Raw genomic sequence first — 10622 nt, 5'->3', positions numbered from 1 at the left:
CCCTCCATGCTGATTTTCTCCTGACAACTACCCTACAAGTCAATAGGAGACAGACAAGAGTGGCATCTCTCCCAGGCTGAACAGCTAGTGGTGGAGCTGGGAAGCAATATCAATTTTGTGAATCCAGTTCCCATGCTTATTCTACTATCCGACACTACCTCTCTATTAATAGATGGATAGTAATCCTGTACCCTGTAGGATAGAGTGCAGGATCAGCTCTCTTGCACAACTTAATTTAACTGTCTTCTTTCCGATCCATTCTTTACTGACTACCCAGGGCCTGTGAGCATCTACTCCCTGAGGCATTCATTGCACCGTACAGAGCACAGTTTAACACCTTACATAATTCGTTTATTCCACATTGCCCTAGGTTGACTAGGCTCAGTATTTATCATCTGTAAAATAGAGATAATAGGCCCACCCTATAGGTTTGTGTGTGTGGAAACTTATGTTTAATAATATGTGTAGAAGACGTGGAGAAGTGTCTGGCATATTGAAAACTTTCAACAAATGAGGATGCAAGACCATGGACTCCTGAGCTTGCTGCTGAGGTTCACCTCTGAGCTTTACCACCTTAACTGGTACAGCACTGGGCAAAGCACTTCATCTCCCCACGCCTCAGTGTCTTCATCTTTAAAATAAAGATAATATTAGTGAGTAAGTTAATATGTGGAAAGCACTTAAAATAGCATTTGACATATTGTAAGTGCTATGCAAGTGTTAGTTGTTATGATTAGTATTGATTCCAGTTAGACCATAGATTGGTCTGGCATATTGAAAACTTTCAACAAATGAGGAAGCAAGACCATGGACTCCTGAGCTTGGCTGCTGAGGTTCACTACTGAACTTTACCACTTTAACTGGTACAGCACTGGGCAAAGCACTTAATCTCCCCACGCCTCAGTGTCTTCATCTTTAAAATAAAGATAATATTAGTGAGTAAGTTAATATGTGGAAAGCACTTAAAATAGCATTTGACATATTGTAAGTGCTATGCAAGTGTTAGTTGTTATGATTAGTATTGATTCCAGTTAGACCATAGATTGTTTTTATTGATTCACCCTTCACCCCCACCTACAAAACCTATCTTAGTGGTGAAACAAAAGATTCACTAAATATTTCTTTTGGGGTATGTTTAAAAAATCTGAAGTGATAAGGATTCACTGTGTTCTGCCCATACTCAGTCAGATGGAACACACTAGAACAGAGATTGAGAAACTTTCTGTGGAGGTCCAGATAGTAAATACTTTAGGCTTTGTGGTCCATGCTTTCTCTGTTGCAACTCCTCAGTTCTGTGATTATAGTATGGAAACAGTCAGACAATACATAAACACACGAGCATGGCTATATTTCAGTTAACTCTATTTAAAAAACTGAAGTTGGGCTGGATATGGCCTGTGGGCTGTGGTTTACCGACCCCTGAGCTAAAGTCTAGACCAGTGGTTCTCAACCTTAGAATCACCTGGGAATCTTTTTAAAATCCTGATTTCTGGGCCTCATCCTCTGGAAATTCTGTTTCTTCGTTACTAATGTTGTGCCCCCTCCCCCCCATAACAAAGAAACAGAATTTCCAGAGGATGAGGCCCAGAAATCAGGATTTTAAAAAGATTCCCAGGTGATTCTAATGTGCAGCCAAGGTTGGAAACCACTGGTCTAGACTGAGCTCATCAAGAGCAGGGAGCAGTCTTTTTCACCTTTGCACCCCATGCCTCCCACATCCTAGGTATTGTTGCATATTTGCTGAACGAATGAACACATAGATTCTGAACAACACAGACTCTGAGCAAGGGACATTGGGGGACCGATCACTGGGACTCAGCAGGGTGGGCTGGCATCAGAAAGAAGTGCCCTGTGTCAGCTTTCTCCAGCTGCCCCTGGGACCTGACTGACAGTCTGCAGCTACGCTACGGCCTCTGGTGATGTGTGTCAAAGTCCTCTCCTTGTCCCTTAGCCTCACCACTTCGCCTCTTTTGCTCACAAAGTGAGGCCAGACAGCAGGGGAGGAATCCAACAAGAGGAAGTCTGAGGGGAGAGTAACTATTTAGTGATTCGTAGCATGATTTTACCTGAATTTTTCTCAGGTGGATGAAGCTTGTGAAGGTGAAGTTAGCACTAAATACAGGACAGCTGGGTGCAGCATGGTGAAGCGCTCCACCTGTCCATTGCCTTGCAGAACAGTCCATCATCAATGAATACGAGAAGAGCTTGCAGTTTGATGAGCAGTGTCTCAACATCATACTGGCTGAGTGGGAAGCAAACTCCCTCATCTGTCCTGTGTGCATAAAGTAAGAGGTTTCTAAACCTTTTCAGCATTGTTGATTCCCACCCTCCACTCCAAAACGAGTGGAATTTCCCCTCTGCTGGCCATGAAGCTCTAGGGTCCTAATTCTGCCTCTAGGTACAACCTGAGAATAACAAGCGGTGTGGTCATGTGTCAGTGTGGCCTGTACATCCCATGTCATGTAAGTGTTACACACCCAGATTTTGTCACCTTTGTCCACATGTATCTATTTACCTTAAGACCCTTCAGTAGTGTGTTGGAGATGGCTGTGCACATCTTTTCCCAGCTCATGTTCAGTTCACATTGGTAGCTTGAAATCAGCCATAGTGAGAATATATACAGCATGGAAATTGGCAAGCACACAAACCAGGGTGGATCCCTGCCCTCACCCCGGAGCCATTTGTTAAACACTTATCCATAAAAATTGTCCATATATGAAGACACACCTACACTCAGAATTTAAGCTTCAGTGATCTTAAAATTCAGAAGGAGCCCTCTTATCTGACATGACAGGGACTGAAAGTTTGTCAATTGATTAGAGTGGTGAATTATCAAAATGAAACATAGTAAATTTCAAGTATATAAATTTACTTGCCAGTCTTTGGGGCCCTGCTGATTGGAGAGCTGAGTCTTTTTTTTTTTACAGATCACTCTTATAATGCATTGCCTGGAGCTTCTAATTTGTTTCTGAAAAGTGCATTGAGAAGCTGAGTGTGCAACTTTAGGATTTTTCCTCCCTTTTATTTAACAGCTTTATTTTTTTAAGCAACTCATCTTTTTGAGTTTCCTAAACATCCCACATATTATTACAAAAAAGAAAACTTTGTTTTCATTCTCTTATTTTGTTGTTTAACACAGTATGTAATTACTCAGTTACAGTAGGAAATTCAATTAGCACAGACAGAGCTGGGACCAAGCAGTGCTGGCTCTTGGTGGGAATACCTTTGGCTGGTGGAGGCAGAAGCATAGGACGGCTCCAAGTGTCCCTGGTGCTGTGTGGCAGGGTGCTTTACAGAGGAGAGGAGAGCACTGGTTGTCTGGAGAGGCAGTCAGGTGGAGATTGGCTTAGAGACCTTTTTAGTACAATCATGAGCACTTTTAAAGGTCCAAGGAGTCAAGTCATCACAGATACAGGTTATCGTGAGGAATCAGGTTTTTCTACCTGTTGTTGATGAGGTAGCTAAGATTAGGTTGCGGTTTAACCTTTTTTTTTAGTCTCCAGAATTGACAGAGCAGAAACTTCGTGCCTGTTTAGAGGACAGCGTGAATGAGCACAGCGCCCACTGTCCTCACACACCTCAGTTTTCAGTCACTGAAGGGACAGGAAGAAAGTCCAGTCTTCTCATGAGCTGTCTGGTAAGCCTCCCGGGGACCCACGGTAGGGGCAGCTCAGTGTTTGGTTTTATCCCTGCTCTGGGAGAAATCATAGGTTGGAAACAGGTACATGCTTAAAAGCAGTTTATTCTCTGAGGAGTTTACTTGAATAGGAAAGTGAAGGTGACGAGCCCGTTCAATGAAAAGTCCAGTCATTCCCTGAAAGGGGCAGGACAGAGCAGCACAGGATGGTGGGAGGTGCATTGGACTGGAATTAGGAAGCCTGGCGGCACTGCCTGCTCGTTTGATTGGCAGCAGTGGCCTTAGGTGAAGCTGATTATTTCATATCTGTAAGACCAGGTAGGCCAGCCTGGTGCCAGTTTGACAGGAGGACATGGAACAGGAAGCACAGCAGGGCAGCATCAGGCTGGCCTCCTCAGCAAGAATCTTCATGGGGGACCAGGGGCTGCTGTCTGGCCCCCTAAGTGACAACTCAGGTGTGAGGGAACAGGACCACACAAATGGACGTAGAGCCACCCTGGTTTAGAACCTACGCTTGCTGTAGGAACCAGTGTCTCTTACAGTAACCTCTGGCTGTAGCTTAAGGTCCCAAGCAGGGGGAACCCTGGGTTGGAGCGCTCTGCACTTAGGGAGCTCCAGCACTGTGGCCTCCTCCTGGTATCTCTAGTTCTCTCCTGGCCCTCTCATTTCAAAGGCAGTTTACCTACAGGAGTTGTGTTTGTTATAAGCAGTGTTGCTTAGTACAGCCAACATTTCACTTTATCAAGTTTCTTCCATAAGTTACGTAATTCTATTTTTTAAAAATATGTTGAGGACTTGTTAAAATTCAAAAATATGCATTCTCTCTGAGTTCAAGTCTAGGGTTGGTAATTATGAGAATATAGAAAATAGGTAGTAGCCCTGGAGAGCTGTAGGGGGAGGGCCTATGAGAGTTCAGAGGAGGGGATTTCGTTTATGGATAAAGGCTTCCTGGAAGGCGTTTAACCCTGGCCTTCAAGTGCTGGAGGGAATGGGTAGGGCAGTTAAAGAGGACGTGAAAGATTGCCCAGTTGCTTAGCTTAGTCCACCTGCAGTCCTCTGCTCACTTGGCCATCGGTGCCCTGCAGCCCAGAGCAGGAGGGAAGCCAAGTGGAGGGGGAGGTTTGGAAGGCAGGTGCTGTGGAGGCATCAGTGGTGGGGACAGCACGATTGACAGTGCTGGCTCCAGGGGTGGAGGGAGACCATTGCTGGGCAGAAGGCAGTCATACCAAGATGAGAAACAGGAGAGGGAAGGACAAAATTGTTGTCAGTAGCCTATCCCAGAGTTTACCCCTTTGAAAAATAGATCATTAGGAATGCTCTGGAGTCCGGGGGGCACTAGACATCTTTCTCTTAAGGGGAAATCAAGGACCATTGGGCTCAAGATCCAGTGGGTCAGGCTGTAGGGTCATTAAGCGTGGGTGTGAGGGTGAAGATAGGTGTGGGTTACCGAAGTTGGGTATAGAGCCCTAAGGACTTGGAATATTGGAAATGTGAGAGGGACAGTGGCCTAGGGGTAGTCATGGGATGGGGATGTGTTAGACCACCAGAAAGCCAAGTATATTACCTATGGATGTGGTGTCAAGGTTAAGCACAGGATTCCTTAGCACTGTGGTGGGGCTGAGCTGTCAAGGAATCAGAAACCAGGTTTATATTCAAGTACTTACGGATTATTAGGGGAGACCAAGGAAGATATGCTGGAATGAATGGGCCTGAGCTGATTGTAGTCAGTGTGCATAATTTGTACCTCGCCATGGTGCACACCTGTTTCAATCCTGTTAAGCTGAAGGAACCCCACCCCCTTGCTGGGCTCTAATCGCTGTCAACTCTCAGAAGTCTGAATAACCTTTTTGGTCACAGGGTTCCTGAGGTGAGGATATCAGATCAGTCCATTGCCAGGATTTGTAGTTTGCAGGTACTATTGTTGCTGAGGGTTTAAAAGGCAGTTGTTTTGAGACCACAGGACTGACACCCAGCCAAGCCTCTTCAACTATACCCGCAACTATTTCCTAAGTAACTCAGTATCCTTTCCTAAGTAGGAGTTTTAATGGCAGCATAAATGTGATTGCTGATGACAACGTTCAGCCCTATGAATAAATCTTAAGCTACTTTCTCTATTTAAATCCAGGCCTGCAATGCTCGGGCTGCGATCATCTAGAGCCAGCCGTTACTCACATCCTTCTGCTGGGCTGGAACCAACTCAGACCGTCTGAGGGGGCCTTGTAAATACAAACCTTTAATTGTAACTTATTTTGTATTAAAACCTTTCAAACATCTTGGCTCTTGGTGTTTGGTTGTGCAGTTTGAAGGAGGAAGGAATACAAATAGAAAAGACATTGGGGGGGTAAGAGATCAACCAAAGGACTTGTATGCATGCATATAAGCATAACCAATGGACATAAGACACTGGGGGATAGGGGAGGCTAGGGGACTGTCTAGGCGGGGGGAAAAAATGGACACATATGTAATACCCTTTGTAATAAAAAATTTGTGCAGTTTGAAGGAGGAAGGAATACAAATAGAAAAGACATTGGGGGGGTAAGAGATCAACCAAAGGACTTGTATGCATGCATATAAGCATAACCAATGGACATAAGACACTGGGGGATAGGGGAGGCTAGGGGACTGTCTAGGCGGGGGGAAAAAATGGACACATATGTAATACCCTTTGTAATAAAAAATTAAAAAATTAAAAAAAAAAGGACATCACCTTAGAGATATATCATTTTTTATTGTCCATCATTATGTTATACAAAAATCTAGAAATAATAGATTTGTAAAGAAACAAATGAATAGTAAATAAGAGGGCAACAAATAATTTAAATCTCAATTATTTTCCATGATATCAGGGTGAAAACCATTTTAAAGTACATGTTTGGCTTCAGAGTAGGTTTTGTTCACTGGCAAAGCCTGCCATAGAATCCAAGTATTCAGTGTGTCGGTCCTACTGGCTCTTCACAAAACCTTTGAGGTCCTCCAGAAAAGTAATGTACTCCTGGTGCTCCAGGGCTGTGCTGAGCTCCACCAGCTCATCTGCAAAAGTGTTGTCTACCCCTCGGTCCGCAAGGAAATCCATGAGGTGGTCATATAAGGCCTACAAGGAGAAACATTCACCATCAGAAAAGTAGTATGACTTATCTGTAATACTCGGTAAAATGTTTGTCTCTCCTTGGTCCGGGACCTCCCTGATAAGGCCCAGGAGCACCCCATCTTATCAAGCACTCACCCAGTCCAGGGAATCTGTGTTGAGTGTGTAATTTGTGTCCTTCCATTCAGATTCGCCAGTGGACTGAAAGCTCACTTCCCTGATGGAGAAAATGTCACTCTCCCCCTCTTCTTCTTGTCCAACCTGAGGGGACAGACAGTAGTTGGGGAAACTGGAGGGCTTTCCAAGACAAGCCAGACGCATGCACAGAAAGGGGACTGTGACGTACCTCATCTTCTGGATAGTGACAGTCCAGCACGAGGGCCTTCTTGCCACCGCCCTTTATAACTTCAACCACGAAGTTGGGAGTGGATGTCAGTTCAGGCTGGGGAAACAAGAATAAGCGTGTGCCTTGTTGGCAGGGGTTGGCTGCCTGGACCAAAGGTCTCGATGATTCAGGGGGTCTAGAAGCCACCTCTGCCAGGATATTACTTAGCCATTTTCAGAGTCTTTACTATGGCGTTCCTAATAAGGGGCCGAGAATCTTTAAGAGTATTAAAGCCACGTGCCAGCTCATTCAGGGACCTGGGTGAACTCTTCCTATTGATCCTTTCTAAAGTTAAAGACAGTTTTCGAGGGCAGATCATCTTATATTTAGTAGTGTTTCACTTCTGTTAGCACCTACTTGTTTAAGTAACAGACTAGGTTTAGAATGAAGAAATTTGAATTCTAGCCCCAGCTATGTGCCAATTAGCTTAGATCTAGACCATTCCTTGATCTCCCGACCGTTTCCCATCCCTAAACTGCACAGGTGGCATAAAGCCCCAAGATCTCTTTCCAACTGATTCTGTTTCAGGATCATCCTTCAGCCCAGGGCCAAGGCCAGTGCATGTGGCTGACTGGCCGTCGAATGTCTGAATAATCACAGCAGCCCTCCCTTTGATGGTGAGCATCCAATGTCAGAGATGCCAGCGTGATGTCACCTGGAGGCTGTTTAGGTCTGAGATAGCACTGATACCTGCTTCGTCAGAGTCTGGGGACTCTGGCCCTCATACCAAATGGTTTCTAGCCCAGACACACTGTTTCCTAGAAGGTTTGAAGACTGGGCACCATCCAGGTCCAAGGTCCAACCACAAAGGCCAGCAGCTGCAGGAAGACCTGATGTTAAATCTCCGATGTCCCCGGCTTTACGCCCTTGGCCCAGTGGCCGGTGTTTATTACCAGCCTGTGACATGTCAGAACATTCCTCACATGAAACGCTCCAAATGATAATCTCCAATACCAGAGACCTCCCCTCATGGAAGGGTCAGACAGTTCCCATTCCTTTCTATCAGAACAAAGACCAAGCTCTTAAGCCCAAGCCTGCAGATGGTAACTTACGCAGCCCCTGGGGAAGGAAATGGGCCACCTCCTGGTGCTAAAGCTGGCCCCAATGGCTGCTCTACGTGTCAAGTCGCAAGGATGGCTGTCCTCTGCCTTCTCTCTCCCCTTCTAGCATTAGAGGAATTAAACACAAAACAATGGCCCTCCAAGCCCCTGGGAGAGCCGTCAGAACTCAGGTAGAGGCCGGTTACAGTGTTATAAGCTTACCTCCTGTTCTTCAGCCTTCTGCCCCTGGGACTCCTCCTCCCCATCAAATGTTGGTGGGATGCTATTGTTAATGTTGAAAGTGACTGTGATCCTAGAAAGTTAAAAGAAAACACAAAAGACAGGGTAGAGTTTTTACTGAGTGTGAAGTCAGTATTGAGGCCTGCTACAGTTTAAAATGCTTGTTGAAACAATGTCTCTACCCCAGCCGGCTTTACACTGTAATTATTACAACCTTCCAAAAAAGCCTGCTGCCTCCATCCCGTCCCGGAATGGATTCAGCAATATAAAAAGTGCCTACTATGTGCCAGATGCTGAAAGTCCAACTAACAGGCCCCAGTTTATCTCAGCCAAGCCAGCACCCCAAGGCTCACTGCCAACATTCGTCCACTGGTTCTCTCATGGCCATAGCCAGTGGACACGGCTCACCGTGGTCTTCCCAGGGTACCCTCCAGTGGCAGTGAGCAGCTAAGGAGCTGGTGGGATGGACTAGATGCCTCCTCTAAAAGCTTTTTTCCATCAGAAAACCTGCCCCTCGAAGGTAAGGAAGGAGGAGCACTAGAGAGCAGGATCAGCTAAGGACCAAGAGCAGCCCTGGCCCCAGGCAGGCGAAGCCTCACAAAGAACAGTATGCTGCAGTACAGACCCCGTCTTCAGAGTGCTTGTGGGGAGTTACAATTACAAAGCAGGACAGGAGCACCGCCTAATGACAGCTTTAAGGTGCAAGAACCCTCACTTGACAAATCCCGTTCCCCAGTTTGAGTGGAAATTAAAAGTGAGATGTGGAACTAGCACTGCGGGCTGTGCTACCCCAGTGAGCACTATCTGCTCAGGGCACTCCACAACGGTGCCCTCTGGAGCGATGCTGACGGCTGCTTTGCCAGGAAGCCACTCTCCCACAGGAACAATGGTTTCCGGTTCAGCCACAAAACCTGTCTCATCTGCAACAGTGCTGACCAGGTGGGGCTCCTGGGCACAGAAATGTAACGTTCAATGGCCCCGAAGTGGCTACGACTCACTCTTAGGAAAAAGGCGTAGGTGCCTTACAGAATGCACCCCGAAGTAACCAGCCACAAGAAGTCTGCAGCGAATGAACTACCTGGAACTTACGCAGTTACCCAGATGAACCCATGTGACTTGGAAGCCATGTAGCAAAGTTCCTGCCTTGACAGGTAAGGTTCTGAGGGTCATGGATTTAGGCGCTGGAATCAGGCTCCCAGTACTTACTTCTCTCCAGCAACATTCCGGGACAACTTGGCCTCTGTCCCATTCACTTCCAGATCCCAACCTCCAGACATCTTAGGGAGGGTCTTATGCTTCTGTATCTTCTTTTCCTCCTTAATTTCATCGCTCAGGAATTCAACAAAAGCTTTGTCCCCTACAATGAAAATCCATGTTACAGAAAAAGAATAGCCTACCCGGCCAGTGTGGTTGAGTGTCAGCCTATAAATCAGGAGTTCACGGTTCAATTCCAGTTCAATTCCAGCTCAGAGCACATGCCCAGGTTTCGGGCTCGATCCCCGGTGAAGGGCTTACAGGAGGCAGCCAATCAATGATTCTCTCCCTTCCTCTCTCAGATCAATAAAAACATATTTGAAAATTAAGAAAAAGAACCACCCATCATTCCAAAGTGACCCAGGTTCCTCTAGCCAGAGATCTGGACTAAGACTGGTAATCCTTCTCTGGGGCTTAGTCCAAATCACACCCCTAAGCCTGTGTCCTTATCGGTATAGATGCCCTAACACTACCAGTGGGAAGCTGAGCTTGACTCTGGAAAGGCGATTTGCAACAATGAACACATCACACACACAAAGCAAACGAGTTCTCAATTACCTTCTTCCTCTTGCCAAAGACAATAACTGGGCTACTTTCTTTTTTAATCCTCATCGGAGGACATGCTTCCATTGATTTTAGAAAGAAACATCAATGGGTAGAGTCTCTTACACACCCCAACAGGGAATCCAACCGCAACCTGGTATGTGCCCTGACCGGGAATCGAACATCGCTTTGTAGACCCTGCAACCAACGGCGCCACATGGGCCAGGCTGACCCGCCACTTTCTACCGCGACCTTGGGCCTCCCCAAAGTTCCGTTTGTGAGAGACTAAGGATAAAGCCAGACTCCAGGGTTTAACTGGACGCCCAACCCCAAATGGAACGCGCTAAGGACGGGGAAGGGGAATGGGACCAGATCACACGTGGGCTGATCATACTCTGCTCTCCGCTTGCCAATAACTGGGAACACGCTCCGGACCTC

At 46.3% G+C, this 10622-nt stretch overlaps 2 protein-coding genes across 2 annotated transcripts in view; one reads left to right on the top strand and one right to left on the bottom strand.

The window, feature by feature from the left end:
- The window catches only part of RPAIN (RPA interacting protein), a 9406-nt gene extending 3493 nt beyond the window's left edge, over nucleotides 1-5913 (top strand). The window contains exons 3-6 of the mRNA XM_015569213.1: nucleotides 2146-2285; nucleotides 2399-2462; nucleotides 3497-3637; nucleotides 5763-5913. Of these exons, the coding sequence (XP_015424699.1) occupies nucleotides 2146-2285; nucleotides 2399-2462; nucleotides 3497-3637; nucleotides 5763-5792 (375 nt within the window). The 3' untranslated portion in view covers nucleotides 5793-5913. The remainder of the gene's footprint in view (nucleotides 1-2145; nucleotides 2286-2398; nucleotides 2463-3496; nucleotides 3638-5762) is intronic.
- A 665-nt stretch (nucleotides 5914-6578) lies between these two features.
- C1QBP (complement component 1, q subcomponent binding protein) overlaps nucleotides 6579-10622 on the bottom strand; it is a 7552-nt gene continuing 3508 nt past the window's right edge. Inside the window, exons 2-6 of the mRNA XM_015569212.1 lie at nucleotides 9594-9744; nucleotides 8370-8460; nucleotides 7069-7164; nucleotides 6861-6983; nucleotides 6579-6728 (exon numbers count right to left, since the gene is read on the bottom strand). Of these exons, the coding sequence (XP_015424698.1) occupies nucleotides 6579-6728; nucleotides 6861-6983; nucleotides 7069-7164; nucleotides 8370-8460; nucleotides 9594-9744 (611 nt within the window). The remainder of the gene's footprint in view (nucleotides 6729-6860; nucleotides 6984-7068; nucleotides 7165-8369; nucleotides 8461-9593; nucleotides 9745-10622) is intronic.

Source organism: Myotis davidii, unplaced genomic scaffold (assembly GCF_000327345.1).
Source record: "Myotis davidii unplaced genomic scaffold, ASM32734v1 scaffold925, whole genome shotgun sequence".
Lineage (NCBI taxonomy): Eukaryota > Metazoa > Chordata > Mammalia > Chiroptera > Vespertilionidae > Myotis > Myotis davidii.
This window is presented reverse-complemented; position numbering and strand designations above follow the sequence as displayed.